Raw genomic sequence first — 23,228 nt, forward strand, 5'->3', positions numbered from 1 at the left:
ATCTTCTTGACTGGGTCATTTGAAAAGTAGCTCGCATGCTGAAAAGGTGTGGGCACCCCTGATTTAACATCTCAACATTAAGTTAAAATAAGCAGCTTAATTTCCCACATATGGTGACTTATACTCAAAAGTAGCTTATGCGTGTTCACCTAGGGGGCACAGGTGCTCCAGCATCTTCTCCTTCTTAATGGAGCTTGTTGAATTTAGAAATAACTATACAAGTTAACCAGTAGCAGTAGTATAATATATATACTAAATAATGTATCATGGGTGATCTGTGGAAAGTCAAAGACCCTCCAGAATCCAGAACTTCACCAAACTTTAATCAGCTCTTCCTTCATCATCAAAATTTTCTGAAAATGTCAATAAAATCTATTCATAACTTTTTGAGTTAGGATGGTTAGATGACCTAGGATCTCGGAGTCCTCCGAGTAACTATATATCGGTATTATTTACGTTCTAATGCCGTGAATGCCTGCAGCAGTTCAGCACTGGGGCAGTTTACGTCAGGCGTAGCAATTTACGGCATTCCGCCATTTTACCTTGTGAGACCACAGAACTTCCCACATTCGTTTCTTTTGATCACACAGTTGTAATGGTCTCCGCGGCCTAATTATAACCTATCGTTTTACACTCCGTTTAGATTAATTGGTTGGCGAAAGTTATATATATAGTACATTTCATTGTTAGTCTATGGTCTGATATCGATTGGGATATTGGAGAGAAGGTAAATATCTTCTTAGAGCTCACTTTTAGCATTGGCTACCCCATGTAGCATGGTATCCAAAATGCAATGCATTGCGGTTACATTTCGCCGTCAAGCTGAACGAGACAAAAATGGAAGCGAAAATCAGAAAGGGGCATCAGCGACATTTATTTTGTGAATCTATTAATTTGTTCATATATAGTGAGGTCGTCGGGGAACACCTATTTCGACGCACTATAGTCTCGTGTTTGAATCTGTCCTGCGAGGCCTTCACGACCTGCTTGTATACATTTCACACGTTTTAGGTGAAAGATGACGCAGTTTTTGCCTCCAAACCTGTTGGCTCTGTTTGCACCCCGGGACCCGATACCCTTCCTCCCTCAGCTGGTGAAATTACCCCACGAGAAGCATCACAATCAACCTTACAGCGGGATTGCGCCGTTCATTAGGCACTTTGAGGTAAGTATTCAAACATCCTGTGCTGTGGTTGACCCACATTTCTGAGGTATTTGACCCAGTATTTTATCTAATATCTTATTAAGGATCCCAGAGATGCCCCCCCACCGACTAGGGCAGAGACCCGTGATGAGCGATTGGAGAGAAAGGTGGGCAATATCATTAACTTTGACTAAGATTGTGACCTGGTTTGTCACAGAGAACATGGGATTTTGCCCTTTTCAGAATGTGTTTTTTTTATTTTTTTTGCAGAGGCGAGAAAAAATTGAGCGGAGACAAACTGTTCTGGAGACAGAACTCAAGCTTTGTAAGCATCCATACTAACATATACTATCTGCTTTTTGTCTTGGAATACTGTTAAACAAAGCATGATTTTTCCCTCTGTCTTTGTAATGTTCCAGGGGATCCACACAATGACCCTAATGCACAAGGAGATGCCTTCAAAACATTGTTTGTTGCCCGAGTGGTAAGTATGTTTCAAGTAAGGTCCAGATGTATTAAAACATGTGTTAATTGGCTTTTCTTCTACCTATATATGAATTCAAAATAAAGTGATTTACAAAGTCTGGTTAAGGTGAAGATTTTGTCTTTTTAGAGATTTTGATAAAAATATATCATTTCCCTTTTAGAAATAGTTATTTTATGCAACATGCCCCAAAAGGTCTTTGCCACTAAATTGATAAAATGTTTGAGGCAGAAAATAACAGACTACAGCTCTAAGCAAGTTCTAAACAAAGTTCAGAAAGAGAAATCAAAAATTTACAAGTGGCCATTCTTAAACATTGTACATTCTTAAACTTTATTCACATCAGAATTAGTAGACAACTGACAACATAGTTCTTTGCGTATTGAAATGTACCAAAACCACTAGGGATATATGTGTGAAAACAGTTAGCATTATGTTGCAATTCACTGTTGTGATTTGATGGTCATAAGATGAGCCTAAAATGCTTTTCTAATCCAAACACTAAAAGGTCATGTATTTTTTTTAAATACATTTGATTTACTTGAACTGAATATCCTTTGTTAAACATCGCAATGAATTTAAAACTTTCTGAAATAAAACATTCAATTTGAACTTTTAACTTTTTTTGTCAAGTACATTGTCATGGTGTTTGCAAAATAGAATTTTAAAAAATCTCATTGTCCTAATATTTGTGATCTATTTTATCCCTTTGAAGGTGTTTGTGCTTCTACATTTCAGTAATGATGATCAAACACATATAATTTGTAATGGTATTTTGTTTCAGAATTATGACACTACAGAGTCCAAGCTTCGCCGTGAGTTTGAAGTTTATGGACCCATCAAACGGGTATGTTTAGTAACTGTTTCTTACTTTTACGGCCATCTATTCAGACAGTACAGAAAAACTAAATTCTTACCAAAACATATTTTAATGAGATCACGCTTCTTTGGCTCAGTCGTTATATTTACAAGAAACTTAAAAAGATGAATTATTGCCTTAGTCTAACTGTAACTGGATAACTTGTATGTGCATGTAAATACATTGGTTTGATTAATATCCAAGATTTATTTATACAACTAAGACACTGAGATAATGCAGTAAACATAGCTGAAGGTCAACACACAAAGTGACGACATGCTATGCTTTTAGAAGAAATTACACCATTGTCTTACACAACAGATTTTTAATTCATTCTATTTAAAAAATAATAATTCTATTTAAAAAATAATGAACTTCGCTTATTGCCACTTTAAGGCATCTTTTTAAGGCGTCTTTGCTTATTGCTATAGGGGTGCGTAAACCTACACCTTTTGGAATGTGTGACTCTTGTTAGGCAAATCAGTCATCATCAGTTGTTTCTAGCTTGTGCTGTCTGACAAAGGAAAATTCCCAAGAAATTTATAATGAATATCCCCAACTTTTTAATGTATGTTTCTTATGGTTGGTGGTCCACAATTGTAATTGTGATCCTTAGTGCAACTAGCTTAGAAATACATGGTAGAAATGTAATTATTGTATACTCATATTTATAACTTGCATCCCTGCTTGATGTACAAAAGCTATAATCATGTAGTAATTCTGTTCCAGATTTACATCGTCTACAGCAAGAGAACAGGGAAACCTCGTGGCTATGCGTTCATTGAATATGAACATGAGCGAGACATGCACTGTGAGTACCACTTGTGCAGCCCTGATCCAGTTCATTTCTGTACAGACAGTATTGATATAGGCCAGTCTTCCTGAATGATTGCCCTTCAGTCCAACGCTGGTTTCCTTGGCAGCTTACAGTTTTTCTTTGGTTCAGTTTTCATAATCAGCTAGTGAAGGTTAAAAGTATTAAAGAAACTACCCAGAATTATGTGTAGTTCAAGTTGCAGGTTGAAAATTCAAGTCTGGCATTTGTGTGGTGTGTATCTGTTGTGTATGTGTCATCAGTTGAAATTAGTTTTGTTGAGAAAAGCAGGAGTGCCAAAAGGTAGAATTGTGTCTCATCAGTAAATTAAACATGTTTGCCTGTCAAAGGGCACGTTGTCTTTTAACTGTTAGGCGTTGTAGCTCTGTGGAAAAGCAGCTTCCCTGGTTGGACTCTAATGGTAAGCACATGGTCAGATTGGTCACCAAACTAAATACGTGTTACGGATTGTATGGAACTCCAGATCTGTTCCTCTATTGAAGTTTAAATTTGGTTTGAGTTTTTGTTGGTGGTCTTCAACTCTGGTCCTGTGGTTAGTAAAATTCATATTTGGTGATATCACAATGAACAATTGCATTTCATAGGACGAATGATGCCATTTGATTGTGACATCACAATATACGTTTTGTGCAATTAGTTTAAGACCAGAGTTTCTGAACCACAACAAGTATATAGTAGCAGGAGGGGGTAAACTAATTGGGGATGTGGGGGCAGACGGTAAGATTAACTGTGTGTTGTTCTCATTGTCACTGCAGCCACCAATCTGTGATGGCTATTGGCCAGAGCTGGCTGGCAGATGATGATGGTTAGGATACATCTACACCCTACTACCACAGCTCAGTATATGGTTGGTATAATGGGTTTGTATGATGGGTAAGATTTCTTTCAACCCTCTTTCATACATAGGGAAGATGAGCTATGGTCAAAGTAAACCAATTTTTTTGCAAGCACTTTTAGTGCGGTTACCACTATGGACTTACGGTTTGACCATTGAAGGCAGCCCAGACCAGTAGGTAGTTGTATCTGTATCATCCCCAGTGATTCTGCCCTTCACATGAAAGCTATAATCTTCAGAGGGGACGTGGGCTTAAATTTTTTCTTTATTTATTTATTTTTTAAAAGCTGTTTCAACCCCAGCTGATTGTGGAGTTTTTTTTTCTCAAATGCAGTAAAATTAGTAACGTTCCCAATTTTCCTGATGTTACAGAACATCAGAACTTAGTTTTAATCCAATATTACTTCCTGTGACCTTCATTTAGTCACATCTAAAATATGCCAGTGTCAGCAATGGCTTCATCCACAACTTGAGATAATTTGCTGCTGTACATATTCCAGGACAGTGCCATTGTCTTGTTTGTACTGTATCATTTTAAAACTTTTTGTATGCAAGGCGTGTAGAGGAAAACAAAAAGTTGGTTGACCTATGGAAGGCATGAATTAACCACCTGGAATCCCTTAAATAATTTGACTACAAAACCGCAAATTTTTCGAAGAGAGTTGTGGATTGTTGTCACAGTTTGTATAAAAAAAACCAGTAAATTTTCTCAAAGTTATTTTTGATAGAAACAACAAACAAGTTGACAGATGATCAGAATTGCACAGAAAATGCGTGCCAGAAAAGTCTGGGTGGTGCCTTGGTGTGCAGAAAATGATTTAGAATATCAAGGAATGAAGTCAATTGGAAATACCAAATTCCTTTTGTCTATCCCATCAGTCACTGGGAAAAACATTAATAAAATCTGTACAGGTACAGTGAATGGCTCACACACTGGGAGAAGCAGTTTAGCCTCCAGTCAAACTAAAGTGCATCTTTTTGGAATGTGGAAGTGAACCAAAGTAGGAGAACAACACAGGCATGGGGAAAATATGCACACTTGATGGTCTAGAGGCCTAGTGGGGTGTTTAATTGGTAAAACTTTACCAATGTCTTCATCTGAATATGTAGACGTCCACATTTCTAATATTCAAGCATTATCCCAAAAATTAGAGCATTACTCCATCTTTGCTTTTGTTGAATGTCAGCTCCAATTAGATCGGTTTGTGCAATTTTTTTATTTTTAATGAAGATGCACGTTAGGTATGAACAAGTGCTATCCAATTGTATGTGTGTGTGTGTGTGTGTGTGTATATATATATACACACACACAAATACATAAGGCAGTCTGTTTATGATGTTTGGTGGGTGGCTGTTTGGTCCAGAGCAAGAAGACAAAGATTTGGAGACAATGCTGAACGGAGACGCCTGCTTCAGAAGAGATGAATACCTGTATTTGATTCTGGAAAGGGTTAAACTGGGCATGGCTTTTTTTCCCTGCACAGGAGTTTGTTTTGGCAGCAGCGTTGAAACTCTCCATTGTAGGACTTGATTAACAATTTACTGCTTAGAACAGTTATGTTCAAAGTCTAAAGGACACTGAATATGCTATTGAAAGCAAAGAGTCTTTCAAGGTAAAGGCAGATGTGGGTAATATGTATTTACTACATTTTCCGACTTTGACATTACTGTAGATTCCAACCAGCAGCCTGTCTTGTGTAATCACTAGGTGAACAAAATCTGAGTACCCCAAAACATGATGACTCACTTTAAAGCTGATCACTTGTGGTAGGGGGTTTGGTAAGGCCCTGTTTTGAGATTGGTGTTGTCATGCTTGTTGTATAGCACAAGGGGGGAGGGCAAGTCCCGAGATGCTATATATATACTCTGGTGTGGAGGCAATTAGATTTAAGATTGACATATTTATTACTGCTGGTGAGTGGACACCCGTGGTAAGATAATCATGTGTGGGGGAGTTTGGTAAGGCCCCTCAAAATATACTGTGTGTGAGAGAATTTGGTAAGTTCTCAGATTGGGCGGTCAGGCCTTCTACTTGTACAGTTTAAGCCACAGGACTTCCCCACATCATCCCACTGTGGCAGCCTGGATCTTATCAAGGTCTTCAGTGATGCAAGATGGATCAAAAAGAAAATTAGTATGGTATTATGGCATAAAATAAGAAGCAGTTTGTGAGGTTTGAAATTAAGCCTAAATACTGAGGTATTGTCCTAGCAATGGTTTGGTCAGTTGTTTTGCCGTCTAATGGAATGGACAGCTTTCTTTCAGTCAATTAAAACTGATCAAGCAGAATTATTTTTAACGTCACGAAAGCTTTTGTAGACATTGGACTGGTCAAATCATGGTGGAAGATCTTCAGTTAAAACTTTGTCCTGCTGCTCTTGTTCTGTTTTATCCAAGATTACTCTTAACATGTTAAGTTAGTTAAATAATGCATTTAAAACCTTTTAAGTCAAACTGGAACAAAATCTACTCCAGTTATCCCACTTTTATTTAGCGAGCAACCAACATGGTCTCCCCTGCTCCTGGTCAGTATATAATGGTTTACTGTTTCCTTGGCCATTCTAATGCGGCCATACTCTCATCTCACCTCTATGTTCTATGTGTTCATTCCTGTTCTCTAGCTGCCTACAAGCATGCGGATGGGAAGAAGATTGATGGACGCAGAGTGTTGGTGGATGTGGAACGTGGTCGTACCGTCAAAGGATGGCGCCCTCGTAGGCTAGGTCAGCACCCTTTATTTTTTACGTTCTTTTATATATATATATATATATAAATATAAATTAGATGCAGACCTGTCTCATTTGATTAAAATAGGGACGTTTGTGACAAAATGTATGTATCGGTCCAAGAGGCCATGAAAAGCTGTTTACTTTATTTGACCATATTTACAAGGTGGGGGTTTGGGTGGCACGAGAAGAGGCGGAGCTGATGTTAATATCAAGCACTCTGGTAGAGATGATGCCTCACGATACGATGATCGGGCCATTGGCGGGTATGTACTACAAAATAAGTCAGTTGGCAATGATTTTGTTTTTTACAAAAGTTGTTTAACATGTGTCTTTATTGCATAATAGTGAAAGGGATCGAGGAGAAAGGAGAGAACGCAGCCGGGAGCGTGACAGAGATAAAGATAGGGAGCGCCGAAGGACACGATCTCGGGAGCGTCGCAGGCGTTCACGCTCTCGCGAGCGAGAGAGGGACAGAGGAGAGAGGCATGTTAGAGATGAGAGCACTGGAAACACCCGTCGTAGAGAGAGAGAACGAGATCGTGGGGTTGCAGCAGGAGAAGACAGCCGCAGTAGGGAAAGAAGTAGAGAGAGAAAGAAAAGGAGCAGAAGCAAGGATCGCAAGAGGGAAAGGGAGAGAGGCAAGGGAGCAGAGGGAGAAGAGGTGGTCGAGGGAGATGGCTCACTGGAAGGTGGTGAGCGGGTACTGGCGGAACGGGAAGGAGAACCTGGTGAGGGAATGGAGGAGCGTAGAGACAGGGAACGAGATCGCGACCGGGACCGCAGGCGCAGCCACAGGGATCGAGAGCGCCGCAGAGGGGACAGGGATAGGGACCACAAACGAGAGCGTGACAGAGACAGGAGTGATCGCAAAGAGGAGCACCACAGCTCCTTACAAGATGACATGGGTACCCAAGAAGATATGGGCAACGACCACGAAGCAGGGGCACCGCCACATGTGGAAGAGTACAGTCAGGATGGGCTGATGAGTGAGCAGCAGTCTGTGCCACTGACTGACGGTTATGGCTCTAGTGAGAATGGATACAAAATTGAGGCCTCAGGAGATGAGTACTGAGATGCCTGTGTACATGCCTTTCAACTTTTTACTTTGGCATAGTCTGTAAATCCCTACCAAACCAAACAATACCTAAATTATTTTGGAGCTACTATCCATCATCTCTGCCAGGAACATGTAGAAATACTTTACTATTGTTTGTTGCAGGCAGCATGTATGTACATTAATTGATCTTATAAAAGTTGCAGTTTTCCTGCATAATGCCACCGCAACCAGATTTTTTTTTTTTACTTTGGGACACTTTGGCACTGTGTTTTAATGTAGAAAATGTAAGTCCAAATTCTTAAACATCTAAGTTTTGTTATTTGATCAACAATGATTTTTCTCTACAGTGTACTTGAATTTGAAAGAATTGTACTATACAATTGAGGTCTGCCATTCTTTAAGTTGTTTTTTTTAATTAAAAGTGTTTTGTCAAATTTGCTATGTGGTTGCTTTTGCTAATCCTGCATTAATTTAAACTGACTAGTACTAACCAGAACTGTAAACATTAGTGTTCAAATCACCTCATTTACCAATACATACAGATTTTGGCTATAAATATTTAATTATTATTGCAGCCACATGGTTGTACAATGACATTTCTTGGCCAGGCCAACGACCTGTGTCCCGCCGCTGGGGCGGTGGTAGCTCGGGCTGTTGGGGACTGGGATGAGAAGTGGTGGCTTCCCGTTTCGAGCCCCTTCACCCTAGAAAGGGAAGGTGCCAGAGCTGCCGAGGTACACTTGAGCAAGGCACCAAACTCAAATGGCCCTGTGATGAACTGGCGACTCATCCGGGGTGTTTTCTGCCCTCGCCCGTGGGTGCAAAGAGATGAAGACTGCCGTTATGAGGAGTAAACGTGTTAATTGTGTGTCCAGGCTTCTACATACATATACACTGCTCAAAAAAATTAGAGGAACACTTCAAAAGCACATCAGATCTAAGGGGGAGGGGGGGGGAATGATCATGAATATCTTTCTTGATAAAAAGTAGGTGATGTATTAGTAACAAAATGATGCCACATAATTTGATAGAAATGAAAATGATCACCCTATAGAGGGGGGAAAGCAAAGACACCCCAAAAATGAAAGTGAAAAAATGATGCAGCAGACTGGTCCATTTTGCCAAAATGTCATTGTAGCAACTCAAAATGATTCTCAGTAATTTGTGTGGCCCCCACGTGCTTGTACGCATGCCTGACAATGTTGGGGCATGCTCCTAATAAAACGACAAATGGTGTCCTGGGCCCAATATTTCAGAAATAATCCTACAGGATTAATCCAGGCGGATTGGATTTTTCTCTGATCTGATCCAAAATCGGGTATTTCAAAGCAGAATTTATCCTGAAGATTTGAATCTGGATTTGTAAATCCAACCCTGCCAAAAATCTGGATGTTGCAGGCAGCATAATGTTCTCCACGGCATGTCCAGACCATTTCACGTCTGTCGCATGTGCTCAGGGTGAACCTGCTCTCATCGGTGAAGAGCACAGGGCGCCAGTGGTGTAGTTGCCAATACTGGTGGTCGATGGAAAATAACAATCGAGCTCCATGGTGCCGGGCAGTGAGCACAGGACCCACTACAGGACGTCAGGCCTTCAGGCCACCCTCATGGAGCCTGTTTCTGATTGTTTGGTCAGAAACATTCACACCAGTAGCCTGCTGGAGGTCATTTTGTAGGGCTCTGGCAGTACTCATCCTGTTCCTCCTTGCACAAAGGAGCAGATACCGATCCCGCTGAGGGTTTAAGGAACTTCTACGGCCCTGTCCAGCTCTCCTGGAGTAACTAGCTGTCTCCTGGAATCACCTCCATGCTCTTGAGACTGTGCTGGGAGACACAGCAAACCTTCTTGCAACGGCACGTATTGATGTGCCATCCTGGAGGAGTTGGACTACTTGTGCAACCTCTGTAGCGTCCAGGTACCGCACCATGCTATCAACAGATGTTGATCCAAGCCAAATGAAGAACTACAGCAGTAGAAAGTCAGTCAGGAAAAATCAGTGAAAAGAGATGAGGACGGGAAGAAAGTGGCCTCAACCCAGCCGGCCATCAGCAGGAGGGTCCCCCTACATGAGCCTGGTCCTGCTCAAGGTTACTTCCTGTTAAAGGGGAGTTTTTCCTTGCCACTGTTGCTTGTCTGGGGTTAGGCCCTGGGATTCTGGAAAGCGCCTTGAAACAATTTTTGATTGTAAAAGACGCTATATAAATAAAGATTGATTTGTTTTTGATTTGAACCTGGAAAGCCATTCCTGTTTTGGGGGCCGTCTCATTGTTGCCCCTCTGATGCTCCTGTTGTTGATTTCATTAACAAAAAACAATTCATTAAGGCCCTTGATCAATCCCAACACCCAAAAAACTGAAAGAACCTGCCCTTCCGGCATCCCTTTATCTTCAGGACATCAATAGCTGCCCGCCCCCACAGACTTAGAATACAGCGGTCACAATTTATGATAGGGATGCAGGATTTTTAGTTTTTAGTCTTGGGATTGACTCTCTTGCACGTACAGCGAGGTCTCACATTCTGACGGCTGTATCCCCATTATATTGCAAACTCCAGTCGGCCAGTGAGCAGAAAGTAAAGCGAGTCTTCGATGATTTACGCCGTTAACGTACGTATTCTTCGCCTCTTCGACCTTCCCACTATCAGACGCGCATCATGGGAACGTAGCCAGCTTGGTGCGGGTTGCAGATTTTTCTGTAACACCGGCCATCTCTACTAATTGTTAAACCATATCAGCGTAAAAGATGTTAAGATTACCAACATGAACCCGCACTTTTATTCGTTTCCGTAATTGGAATAGGGTAATCGACGTGTTCGCTGAGGATCTCACCATGATGTCTTCTTACTACCATCCTCCCAAGGATGCAGATATGGCGTCAATGACGGAGCCGCTCTGTCTGGAAAGAGGTAATCATTCCTGGCACGATGCTGTACTTAAATGATCATGGTCCAGCTTTTACAGATGGAAATAAAGGCCAGATCCTTCTATCATTTGGATATGTATTATCGAAAAAAGGACAATTCCGAAAACAAATCTTTCTGAGCCACTTGATCCGGAGGGTTACAGTAATGATTTTACAGTTGGTTTCATAGATACATAGATAAAAACAATGATGAATTGAACACGTTGGACTTTGTACCAATAACATTTAAATCTAGCTCTTACGTAAAATCTTAATGACTTTATTTTCAATATGTCATTTGAAACGCGCTATTATAACCTACGCATGCGACTCCTTAGTGCTGTACTAGTGCTTATTGTAACGCCTGTTCATTACATTTAATATAGCTTGTTTCTTATAGCTGCTAGACTCCAATGCAGACATTTAAAAAAAAAATCCATTTCTGCTCCCAAAATAAATTTACAATCAATGATCACAGTCGCAGTTAAGTTTATTCTTCTGACTTTCTTTTTTGCCGTCAAAGCTATTATTGCAATCATCAATAAATTTAATTATCCTGTTATCAAATCAAATCAAATCAATCTTTATTTATATAGTGTCTTATACAATCAAAATTGTTTCAAGGCGCTTTCCAGAATCCCAGGGCCTAACCCCAGACAAGCAACAGTCAGGTGATCATGTTTCCGGACCCCGGCAGCCTTGGCCTATAACAGCACAGCTAAGATGTGACCTAACGATTAGACGACCCCCTAAGTATGATAATTTGTCTGTCTATGATAGTAACTGGAACTACAGAATTAGTAACAATAAGCTTTTTCGAAAAGGTAGGTTTTAAGTCTGATCTTAAAAGTAGAGATGGAGTCAGCCTCCTGTACCTGGACAGGGAGCTGGTTCCATAGCAGGGGGGCCTGGTAGCTAAATGCTCGGCCCCCCATTCTACTCCTGGAAACTCTGGGGACCACAAGTAGACCAGCATTCTGAGAGCGGAGCAGTCTATTGGGCTGATATTGGGTGAAAAAATGTTATTAAAATCTATATTAAGCATTGATATCTCCCACCCTCCATCTTAAACCTCCTGTGGATCTGCTACATGACGAAACACTCTGTTAATAAGCCCCTCTTAATTTTCTGTATTTTAGATATATGCAGAGTAATTGAGCTATTGGACAGGCTTCAACGCAGTGGTGAACTGCCTCCTCCTAAGCTCCAGGCCCTGCAGAGAGTCCTGCAAAGTAAATTCTGTGCTGCTATTCGAGAGGTGAGGACACTGGCAATTGAATAGTCAGATATCTTAATATTATTAAGATACATTCTGTCTCTGGTAGAGGACATACTGATTTCACAATCTTATATCCAAAACATTCAAACACAGTCAAACAGACAACAATAATAAAATAATGCAGCACTGTCAGAATTCTGTAGAACAATGGTGTTGACTGCAACTTATTGATTAAACTATCATATTTTATGTAGTTTCTCATTAATTTTTCCATTTAGTCTTCTTTCATTTAACATACACATAGTGATATGCAGTACAGTACACAATAATAGAATACAATGTTAAGAGGAAATTATTTTAAACTGTTTTGTTTTTAACCACTGATCAGTTTAATACACTCTTGTGTTGTTTGCAGGTCTATGAACAACTATATGACACTCTAGAAATTGCTGGAGGACCAGAGGTGCGTGCGCAAGCAACAGCCAAGGTATGGGAAAGTAGCTGTTAACTAATTTGAAGATCAGAAGAAAAGAGCAGGACAAAAAATTTAGAAATGTATATACAGTATTACAGTTTCAATGATTTACAAGTAGGGTAGTTCAGATTTATGTCCTAAAAGATGACACTTATATCATGAATCTTCAGCAATCAGAAACTGCAAAGAAAAGTGTATTTAAGCTTTCTGTGTTTATTATCCTCTAAATGCATTCTAAATATATTATTTTCATTGGAAAGGGTCCTTGTCTGTTGATTGTTTTATGGTAAAATGGTGTTTATGATTATCAGGAGTACTTTGATAGTGAGATAACCTTACCAGTAAGATTTTAGCATTAGCTTTTAAGTGATCATGTATTCACTTTACTTTGAGGTGATCTTGGCTGTGATGTGATATTATTCTTTCCCTTTTTCCCCCTGCCAGAAATTGTAATGCACTCATTTTCTGATAAAATTCTTATTGCAGTTTTTGTTGGTCCCACTAGTCCAGCCATCGGTGCTGTTGTCAAAGCATCAGATTACGTAATGTCAAGCCAGAGGAAAATATATAATACAGATGATTGGCTGTTACAGTTGTTGTTCACCAAATATAGAGAAATTGTATTGACAAAATGGCAGAATTTATATAGTTCCTGAGGAGGTATTTGTGCAAAACAGATTTATTTTAACATCTTTCAGGCAAGAAGCAGGTTGACTTCAGTTTATTCATAATTGTTTGTATGTGAATTTCTGTTTGAATTACTATTATTTTGTCCTTAAATTAGTTTGTTTTGTCTGCTGTTTTGGGAAATAATATTGTAATACTGATGCAGCAAAATCCCTAATTTGTCATTGTGTATACATTTAGTATTTTATGCTGATAAATGTTCCCCTCTCGACCAGGCCACAGTGGCAGCCTTTGCAGCCAGTGAGGGCCATGCCCACCCAAGAGTGGTGGAGCTTCCCAAGACAGAAGAGGGCCTAGGTTTCAACATCATGGGGGGCAAAGAGCAAAACTCCCCTATCTACATCTCCCGAGTGATCCCTGGGGGTGTGGCCAATCGCCAAGGAGGCCTGAAGAGGGGAGACCAGCTGCTGTCTGTTAATGGAGTGGTACGAGTTACACAAACACTCTCACACCTCATTTTAATGCCATCAGCAATTCTGTCAACAATGGTCTTTGGAAAGAAGTGAAGGATGGGTGGAAGAAATGCATACATTTCTATGTTGCTTTAACTCTAAACTTGCTTTCGATAAACAAGAATTCTAAAGTTACATCACCTGGTTTTCAGTGGTACAGAAATATAACTAGGTTTAGTTGCTAAACACAGTTCTGAGATATTTAAGAAAATCTTATCCTTGAGTGAATTCTAAAAATCACTCAAGTTGCAAATGATGTAAAAGGATGTATTACGAATAGCTGAAGACTTTTAAATTTTAGTTACCACTCATCGTGCCTTAAGAACTGAGCTAATGTAATTACTATGAATACTGTTTTAGGAACTCAACTTTGTTTTCTTTAAAAATTCATATTAAAAGATGTTGTGACACAAGAGTCTGTGGATAGTACCTGATAGACTTGTTAATAGTTATTTTTCTCATCATAATTATACATCTTGTGTGTTGGAAATGCAGAGCGTTGATGGTGAGCATCATGAGAAGGCAGTTGAGCTGCTGAAAGCTGCACAGGGTTCAGTGAAGCTTGTGGTTCGCTATACCCCAAAGGTCTTAGAAGAAATGGAGGCTCGCTTTGAGAAGATGAGGAGTGCCCGGAGACGACAGCAGCACACCAGTTATTCGTGAGAGTGGTCTTTTTGCAGAGTTAGAACTTCATTATCCTGTATATATGTTGCTCTTAGTGACAGGCTTCAATGAACGGTCATGGGAGGCTTAGTCTTAGAGGGATGCTGTAAGCAAATGCTACCATAACTACCGGGACTGCTGGTGTCCTCAGACCAAAGAGAAACTTCAGTCAGCCTGTGTAACCAATGTTTATGTGTTTTACAGGATTCTTGTAAATAATGTAAACTATACCGTGACATGCGTCCAACTGAATACCTATGGGACAGTTCATATTATGTTTTTGATAATATGAACCATCATTTTGTACCAAAAATATATAAAAGTACAGTATTTCAATTATATCATTTGTGATGACCTTTTCTCTGTCTTGTCTCTCTTTCTACAGGTCACTGGAGTCAAGGGGCTAAATAGCTTAATGCCTCCATCATTGTACTTCCCTACCACCCTTCTGCTCCTGTAGGCTACTGGGGATATTAGACAAACACAAAACTATCCTTTCATAAGGCTAATGCTGCAGTCAAAGTTGTCTCAACTTTCGTTTTTTCTTTTTTGGGGAAGCGATTTTCTTGACTGTATGCCTATATCATGAACTCCTGAATTGTTTCATGTTTCATGTAGCGGTGGGATTGTGGAAACTTTCATTGTTATGTGTCTATTAGATGTCCCGGTCAGAGGTCTGACTTTACTTCATTAAGGATACACATAAATGTATGGATAAATCTTTGAAAAAGATAAGATTTTTCTCTTTGTATTTATAAATGTGCATATTGATGTAATGTAATGGCTTGATTTGTGGATTAAAGTCTTTCAATTTAAAACTTTTATTTTAATTTTACTAATAGTATAACACAATAATTATAGCTATGCAAACACAGACATGCATACAAATACAGAGGTCTACTAAGACTGAAAGGGGTTTCTAGTAGTCTAATGCATCAGGAGGATCTAGTCTGTAATCACTAATCAGCATTTCTCCAACAAAAACGCCACGAGGAGAAGAGAATGCCTCAAGAAAAGTGTTATTTAATAGAAGACACAGGTAGGTAACAGAACAAACTTGCCCATGTACATAAAAAAGGAGAGGCTGTTCTCACAGTTACTGCAAAAGAAGCCTGAATATTTAAAACCTTCATGAGTGAAATTCGTAATAGCCGTTGTAAGATATGCTCAATACATATGAATGAGCCAGACATTTTGATCGGATCAGAAGGGGCTGGAGCTCTTCTTTGTTTGGCCTGCCTCTAGGATTGATGGGAGTAGCAAACCATTAACAGGAACATCTCAGTGGAAGCCAACATTGGGAATTCAGGACGTCAGGTCTGGTACCCAGAGGAGAACCTCACCATAGCCCCTAGCATGCTAGAGAAAGGCTTCTAGACCTGGGATCTATAACAGAGGAGAGGCACACTCACCTACACTCACCTTCCAGATCTGGGATTTGAACTGCAGGCCTCGGTCTGACATCAAGGTAAGAAGTCATGTCAGACCCAAAGATCTCCTCCCACAGTTCACCTCCTTGACATCCTGATCAAGACATGCTTGACCTTTCTGCTGATGGCTGGCTGGGTAGAGAGAGAGGAGAAGGGGGAAGACAGGTAGAAGATCAGGCAGAGATCATGCAAGTACATTATTTACAACCAGCTGTTAGTATAAGAGTTGAGGGCATCAGTGGGTTCAGAGGTTGGCAGGTCAGTGCACAGCTACGAAGACCACGATTCCTGTAGATGGTTACAGAGAGAGGCAGAAGGAGGGGAGAGAATCAGAAAAACTACACAAGAAAATGTGTTATTGACATCATCACTGACCTACTAAGGGGATAGAGTATTTGGCCCGTGGGGTCTTGCTGTGTGAGAGCTGGGCTGCGAATGGGCCATGATGGGAGCAGAGGTGAACAGGGACTTTAGACGGGAGAATGCTGCCTCAGCCTCGGTGCAGACGGCTTGAGGATGGACATCAGACTGGAAAGAAGCCACCACCAACCCAGTGGAACAATTGCTGTCCATATCTGGCTGAGCTGGTTGCTTTAAGGGATTTAAGGTTGATAATGTCCCTCTGGTCGCGCTGCTACAAGATCTACATGGGAATGCATGTGGCCAAGATTTGAACTCTTGCGGAGGTAGCAGATTGGAGACACGTGGACTCTGCGAATAACCTGGTGGATGCCATAACACGAAGTCTAAGGCTTGCAGACCTTCCATGCCCTCATCAGTGGACAGAAAGGTCCCAATTTCCTCCAGTGTCCTCCTGAGCATTGGCCAATCTTATCTGTGGCTTCGGCAGTTGAGACCAACAATGCCTTGGAGGGTCAGCAACCAGACCTTCCTGTGCTGGCCTTGTTCTGCACGTGGAAGGATCTAGTCCAGGCCACTGTCACTTTCCTTCATGGGGTGGCTGCCTTAGATGATTATCAGACTGTGGCTGCTGTCATCCTGGCAGAGACACTACCCCTGGTATGGCCCCGTGGGAAGTTAACCTGAACTGACTGACTTTCTCTGAAAGTTCAATTGTCCTCAGAAGTGATATTTAGGGCAGCTGTAAGAAATTCCCATTTCTCAAGGCATGAAAGCATCACCCTGTATGTATGAAATACTAGATATCAACCTTGGTTTAACCTCTGTAACCTGTAATGCTTGAAGCTTCCTGCCCGGTCTCAAGTTATGAATAAAATACATAAAACCAAATCACGTCTTCAGTCTATCCAAGCTCATCCCCTATCCCTTCAGCCACATCCATCCAGGTCTATCGCCATAAGCACCTTAATTCACCAACTGGGATCATAGTCTATAATCTACCACCTCAACCAGCAATTTTTCAATAGTCTTACTCTCGAACATTTGAACAAGAACCAAATAGACAAATGTGTGGAGTGTAAAATGACAGAAAATGTGGAACACATTTAATAGAAGAGAGGCATGGAAATGGAATATTTATAGCATTTTAAGAACTTCAGGAGAGTTGATAAAAGACACACAAAGAGCTGTTATGCAATGTTTGAAGAAAACATTGGGGAGGATTATTTAAGGATTATTTAATAATTTTCAACCTGCTGAGAAACCGTAAAAAGAGGATGCATTTATTGTTGGGTAGGAACTCTAAAACAAATCGTTTCTAAAACTTTAGAAGAATTGGACCTTCATCAGAGATATTGTTGACTTCTTTAGTGGCAAATCACAATACTGCATAAAAAACGTATGAGGGCCAAAAAGGATTTTTCCTGTACTTACATTGAAAAAGCCATTTCTATAAAACTGTTAACAGGACACCTCCAGCTTCATACAGGGCCAATTACTACTCTTTGTATTCTATATTTAAACTTTTCCAAAGCTCAGAAAGTGCATTTAATTTTACATGACATCAGCACTCAACATGTTTTTTTTTTTAAAAAAAAGGTGTCACCAGTATAGATAAATTTTGAATTAATGTGAAGTTATTTGTCAGTATAACCCGCCCAAACTTTATTAGCCATTCTCCATTATTCACAGGTGTTTCAACTAGAACATAGTAGTTATTAAATCAAAAAGGTCAGCGAGGTACATTTATTATCATCATAATTATCATTATTTAAATATTGTTGTTATGTTAGGACCTGACTTATAGTGACAGAGCTGCAATGAGGCAAATCTCAAAGAAAAGTGATTTAATTCTATCAAATGGACAATTTATCTGACTAGCCATTACTATTTCACGGTGTATCCAGAAGGAAGCCTATCCCAAACGTCATACTGTAATGACTATTGTCCCAGCTCGGCTCCCGTAGAGAGAGGGGTAATGGCGGGGGGGTTCTTGTCTAAACGGGCAGCCATCTTGGGGGCCCGGGCCTGGCGTCTATAGGGTTGTTTCGGTGAAACGCTAGCATCCAGCACATGTTTAGGCACATATAAAATCAGGCAACATAAAACTATGTAAGGTAAAAGCTAACGTTATTCTGCAAGAATATTTCCGCGCTGATAACGAGTTCTTATTTATTTGGCAAAACTTTTATCTACAAAACTACGAAATTGTTTACGTATTCTCTTATGCCTTCCAGTACACCAAGATCTGCTAGGCTACCGATTCTAACCTTAGTAACGTAGACATATAACATTAAATATATATATATTTAAATATTGCTCCTCTCCGACTTTTATGTCACCCCTAAAAAAAGAATTTCAGAAAACAGCTAAAGATTGAATGAGAAAACAGCCTCTGCTGGAATTTTTTTTTAACTGAGTTAGCTAACTATGAGGAGAAATTAAAATACGCAATTCCTTTGTTTTGTAATATTTTCTGTTAATGTTGAAACTTTATAGTAAATAAGAGAAACCCTCTGTTTTCCCCACCAGCATGAGTTCCTCTCCCCCACCATCACCACTCCCCTTTTCTCATTCCAAAATCCTCCCCTTTTGCTCCACTTTAACCTTTGTGTCCCAAAGTCCGGAGCTTGACTTGTCCACCACACTCAGCCCCAGCAGCACACCTGTAAAGAGCTCCACACGCACGGAAGGTGAGCAGGGTGTAAAGTCCACTACCTCTGGGAGGAGAAAGACATCACAGGTAATGACACCGTTCCTTTTAGGGACAGCTTCACATAATTAGGGGAATATAGGTGAGGGCTGATGCACTAGACACTAGTGCCCAGTTCTGGGTGGTCATACCCTCTAGTCACTAGAGGGTATGACCACCCAGAGCTGAACTTTGGATTTGTTCAAACGTTCATTCTAGTCAGTCTAAAACGAGTAGGACTTTGAATGAAAATAGTTCTCACAATTCTCCAAAAAGATGCAAACAATTGAGTTTTGATATGGTGGTTAAAACCTGGAGCTTGATCATATCTGCACATGAGCTGAAACCCCTGGGTCACAAGTACTGCATCATAGCTGCACGTCTGGCACTCAAGGCTGCAAAATCAAAGAGCTGGCAATTATTGAAATGAATATCCATGCAGATATATGTGTTGCCAGTTATTAATGTGCTGCACATCTTAATGAAAGACAATGGGTCTCATTCACGAAACATGAGCAGAGTGTTTGTTTGCAGATATATTTTTTCTGCGTGCATACAACTATGAAGGCAGCGATACCTGTAGATGAATTTGGGGGGTGGAGAAGCAGTGAAACTACACAAGAAAACAGCCTTTTATTAATTCCATGACCGTATAATTAAATCCACCAATCCTTCCCCTTTGCCTATATTTTTTATCTTGTCTGGGAGAGGGAGGAAAAGCCTATAGCAAGGGCAGTTGCCCACACGTTAGCATGTGAGTGGATCGCAGATAGAGCATGCTTAGCTGTATGACTGTCAACGCATATGGTCCCCATTCATTTCATTTTCATTGCAACTGAGACTCAGAATGTGTAAACCTTATCTGTTAACATGGACAATGTAATAAGAATGATGCAGAATGTGAGATCCAGGGGTAAATGGTAGTGCAATATGTTACCAGTAAACTACTGAAATATTACTGAGATGATGCAGACATATATGGTCTTCTGCAGTTGTGTTTCGCACAGCCTGTGGCAACACTGGAACCTGTCCTCACACCTGACACTTTGCCTCAGCGGTCTAATGGAGCTCAGAAGAACAAACACCACCACAGAGGTAAAAATGAAGAAAATCTTCTCCTTTACTTTCACTACATGTGGTTTGTTTTTACATGTGCTGTGAAATGGGTTGCCATGGAACTCTGAAATTAACTGTAAGATGTACATGCACATGACATCTTTAACCAAAAAAAATCCCAAGATTGTTTTGGAATTCCACTGGATTATCTGTGGAACTGATTGATACGCAGGTGTATAGTCATTTTATATGGTGCCAAATGCTTATGTATGTGTTTCTGTTCTCTTTGTATCAATTATAAAATAGACCAAATACACTAGTTTTAGTTGGCATAACATGTAACACCTTTGTCTTTATGGAAAGTTGATCATTTTCTCTGTTGTTGCAGTCCCCAGACAGTGCATATTCACGCCGACTGAAGTAGCTGATCACAGTCTGGAGGAGATAAGACTTAACTCCACTTTGGCTCTAAAGAAAGAGCTTCAGCTCCTGCAGGTTACTGCGAGTTAATCTTCATTTACCAATATGTTATTTAAAAAAAATACCGTATTTTTGCGACCATAAGGTGCACTTAAAAGTCAGCAGGAGGGTCCCCCTACATGAGCCCGGTCCTGCTCAAGGTTTCTTCCTGTTAAAGGGGAGTTTTTCCTTGCCACTGTTGCTTGTCTGGGGTTAGGCCCTGGGATTCTGGAAAGCGCCTAGAAACAATTTTGATTGTAAAAGACGCTATATAAATAAAGATTGATTGATTGAAATTTTCTCCAAAATGGACGGGGCGCCTTATGGTCGTGAAAATACGGTACTCGTTCCAAAACTAGTAGTTTGTTTACCAGGGGGTCTCTTTTCCTGCAGGAGACAGAATTTAACTCCCAGAAAGCCATTAAAGAGACATTACAGACGTCTGAGAGGACCAAAGTCCTGATGAATATCAGAACTACTGACGGTAACGTACAATAGTGTGTTTTGGGAGGGGGGGTGGTGTCTTGTTTGTTTTAAGCAGGCAGTTAGTGCCTTCTCTCACCTTTTTAAAACCACACTGCCAATAACATCTTCATAGTTAAATGAGTTTTTATTTCATATTAGATGAACAAGAAATTGTATTCCTCTATATTTCCTCTACTTTCCCTTTGCTTTGATAGCTGCTTAATAGATGTGCCATTTTTATATTTTACTGTTGTGAGGGTGATGTTTGGTCACCCGCGCTGTTCGTTTACTAGACTCAGATCAACCACGCAAACAACAGGAGGCCTTGCAAGGGAGAGCTGACGAGCAGTTCAAGCTTCCTCTCTCAACTCCGTCAGTCTGCTGCTCGCTCTCCTCTTTTATTTGGTGCACACAAGATTTGTATCAAAACAACTTCATGATTCCTTCTCCTCCTATCTCTACGACTTCCTCGTGTCCTTGAACATGATACCTCCCAGTGCTGGGTACATAACAGCTACAATACTTGAGTCAAACACTCATACATTCTTTTTGATTAAACATTCTAAATCTACTTACTATACTTACTATAGCATTGAAACGATAATAGTAATAACAACAATAATTCTTCTCACACTGTCGAATTCATAGGCCTGTGCTGTGATATTTATTGTGCCATCATTTTTGAACTGGATAGTATCATAAAGAGGACATCAATAAATATCCTGTCAGTTGGTGTTCAAATGTATTTTGAGGATCTACTGGGCCTCCACATGGATAGAAAACTTACATTCAAAATGGATCAATTTACATCAGTGCCTTTATTAATCTGTTGAGTTTAGTAATGGCCAATAAGGACTTATATATTGTGTCTAGACAATATCCTTTTGTTTACACTGTGACCTTAGGAAAAAAATCTAGTTTTGTCTTCTCATTATTCTATGCAGTCTTAGAATTAAAACATTTTCGAAGTTATTACAAAACTATGGCAGTTCAAATATTGAAAATTGCATTTCAATGTTTCTAAACCTTGACTGAATAATCGGGTGATTTTGATGAAATTATGGTAGAGCTAATTCACTCCCCACTTTTCTTCTACTCTATTTAGTTGTGAATTTATCCCGATCCCAGCTTCTCTACAATTCGTTGGTTAATGTGGACATCCAGAAGGATCAGTTCATCAGCCAAGCAGTGCAGGAAAGGTTGCCACTTGCCCCACACCCGTGTTGTCATAGTAACAAAGAAGGAGACAGTCCTTCCCACCTCATCTTCCTGACCCCTCATCTGATGAGACAGCAGCCCTTCTCATCAGAGGAAGGAACAGCAAACAGCAAGTTGTGTCCATTGCCGCACAGCAGCCACTCAGCTTTTGACCTTTACAGGCGCCAAACGTGTCACGAATCCCTTTCCTGACAGTTCTGTTCAGCTCATGTTACTATCTTTGGTATTTTAATGAAAAACAATCAGATTGTCTATGTGTGGATATTTTCATGTGTAAAGTTTATGTAATAAAGATTCAAAACCACATATATTTGTATTATATAGTTTACACCGTGTTGCCTGTCTGATGTTTACATTTATATGCTTACATATAATATAAAAAGATATTAAAATTAAAAAAAAATAAATCAAAAAGGTCATCTGCCATCCAAATTCTGTGCTGGTTTCAATTACACTTGATGGCGCTGCTCCCCTGAATGCAACTCGATGCTTCATCCATTTCGGGGTCAAGGGGAGGGTGTATCCATGGATGAATCAGCAGTTCATCGCACGGCCCTATATGACAATTTGTGGGTTTGTTACCTTGCTCAAGGGTACCAGGGTAGTGCTCTGAAGGTGTTCTAGCTTACTACCAGACCACACTCTATGTTTTGTCTGGACTGGGACTTGAACTGAGAACCATTTGCTTCTTCGCCCAGACTGAACTACCACCACTCTGTTTTCATGGTCTTGATCCTACTGACTTGACTGACCTACTCCATCCTTACACCCCAACTCAGGCACTCGGGTCAGCAGATCTGAGGACCGGTAGATTGTCACCAAATATAAGAGGAAGCTGCAGGTGGACGGCACTCGTTATCAAAGTTGTGGACTCATCTCCCACTACACATCTGACTTACTGCTTTTAAAAGCCTCCTTAAAAGTCACTTCGTTTTATAAGCTTTTTAACCCCATATGAGAGGCTGCAGGTTTTTTAATTTGCTTTTGTCTTTATTTGCATACATAACTTTCGCAAACTGTTGTGTGTGTTAAAAAAAGAAAGCATTTTAAAGATAACGGGGTGGCAAAAGTAAAGATCTAAACTTGATACATATTCTGAATAATATCCTGATTATTCTGTATGTTTCCCATTGTTTTTATATATATTACTTTATAATTTTTTCAATGGTCAAAACATTCATTTCTTCCACAATGGGTTGTTAAATCCT

At 40.1% G+C, this 23,228-nt stretch overlaps 3 protein-coding genes across 4 annotated transcripts; all 3 read left to right on the forward strand.

Moving 5' to 3' along the window:
- Positions 1-480: 480 nt before the first annotated feature.
- snrnp70 (small nuclear ribonucleoprotein 70 (U1)) lies at positions 481-8,377 on the forward strand. Its single transcript, XM_057026861.1, has 10 exons — positions 481-727; positions 1,012-1,165; positions 1,249-1,311; positions 1,415-1,469; positions 1,564-1,628; positions 2,413-2,475; positions 3,217-3,298; positions 6,779-6,880; positions 7,050-7,149; positions 7,232-8,377. Exons 2-10 carry the CDS (start codon positions 1,019-1,021, stop codon positions 7,956-7,958), a joined length of 1,404 nt encoding a protein of 467 aa, XP_056882841.1. The 5' UTR covers positions 481-727; positions 1,012-1,018; the 3' UTR covers positions 7,959-8,377.
- Positions 8,378-10,395: 2,018 nt separating this feature from the next.
- Positions 10,396-15,158, forward strand: lin7b (lin-7 homolog B (C. elegans)). 2 transcript variants are annotated; one of them, XM_057026865.1, is made up of 7 exons: positions 10,396-10,549; positions 10,742-10,848; positions 11,984-12,102; positions 12,479-12,550; positions 13,441-13,650; positions 14,173-14,336; positions 14,726-15,158. In XM_057026865.1, the coding sequence occupies exons 2-7, from the start codon at positions 10,773-10,775 to the stop codon at positions 14,745-14,747; spliced, it is 663 nt and encodes a 220-aa protein (XP_056882845.1). In that variant the 5' UTR covers positions 10,396-10,549; positions 10,742-10,772; the 3' UTR covers positions 14,748-15,158. The 2 variants fall into 2 exon arrangements, with proteins under 2 accessions (XP_056882845.1, XP_056882844.1); XM_057026864.1 differs by lacking the exon at positions 10,396-10,549 and having other exon boundaries at positions 10,556-10,848.
- Positions 15,159-16,384: 1,226 nt separating this feature from the next.
- ppp1r35 (protein phosphatase 1, regulatory subunit 35) lies at positions 16,385-22,326 on the forward strand. The gene is made up of 8 exons (XM_057028828.1): positions 16,385-16,429; positions 16,530-16,790; positions 18,172-18,242; positions 18,753-18,873; positions 19,815-19,917; positions 20,267-20,373; positions 20,731-20,821; positions 21,908-22,326. Exons 1-8 carry the CDS (start codon positions 16,385-16,387, stop codon positions 22,210-22,212), a joined length of 1,104 nt encoding a protein of 367 aa, XP_056884808.1. The 3' UTR covers positions 22,213-22,326.
- Positions 22,327-23,228: the final 902 nt, after the last annotated feature.

This window comes from Takifugu flavidus, chromosome 3 (genome assembly GCF_003711565.1).
Source record: "Takifugu flavidus isolate HTHZ2018 chromosome 3, ASM371156v2, whole genome shotgun sequence".
NCBI lineage: Eukaryota > Metazoa > Chordata > Actinopteri > Tetraodontiformes > Tetraodontidae > Takifugu > Takifugu flavidus.

Bases quoted from the DNA above. Each gene is read 5' to 3' on its own strand.
- snrnp70 (XM_057026861.1), top strand. From the start codon at position 1,019: ATGACGCAGTTTTTGCCTCCAAACCTGTTGGCTCTGTTTGCACCCCGG. The intron at 1,470-1,563 runs GTAAGCATCCAT...GTAATGTTCCAG, and splicing joins GGAGACAGAACTCAAGCTTT to GGGATCCACACAATGACCCT. The intron at 7,150-7,231 runs GTATGTACTACA...ATTGCATAATAG, and splicing joins GATGATCGGGCCATTGGCGG to TGAAAGGGATCGAGGAGAAA.
- lin7b (XM_057026865.1), top strand. From the start codon at position 10,773: ATGATGTCTTCTTACTACCATCCTCCCAAGGATGCAGATATGGCGTCA. The intron at 12,103-12,478 runs GTGAGGACACTG...TGTTGTTTGCAG, and splicing joins TCTGTGCTGCTATTCGAGAG to GTCTATGAACAACTATATGA. The intron at 12,551-13,440 runs GTATGGGAAAGT...CCTCTCGACCAG, and splicing joins GTGCGCAAGCAACAGCCAAG to GCCACAGTGGCAGCCTTTGC.
- ppp1r35 (XM_057028828.1), top strand. From the start codon at position 16,385: ATGTCCCTCTGGTCGCGCTGCTACAAGATCTACATGGGAATGCAT. The intron at 16,791-18,171 runs GTATGGCCCCGT...TGGCGTCTATAG, and splicing joins TGGCAGAGACACTACCCCTG to GGTTGTTTCGGTGAAACGCT. The intron at 19,918-20,266 runs GTAAAAATGAAG...CTGTTGTTGCAG, and splicing joins GAACAAACACCACCACAGAG to TCCCCAGACAGTGCATATTC.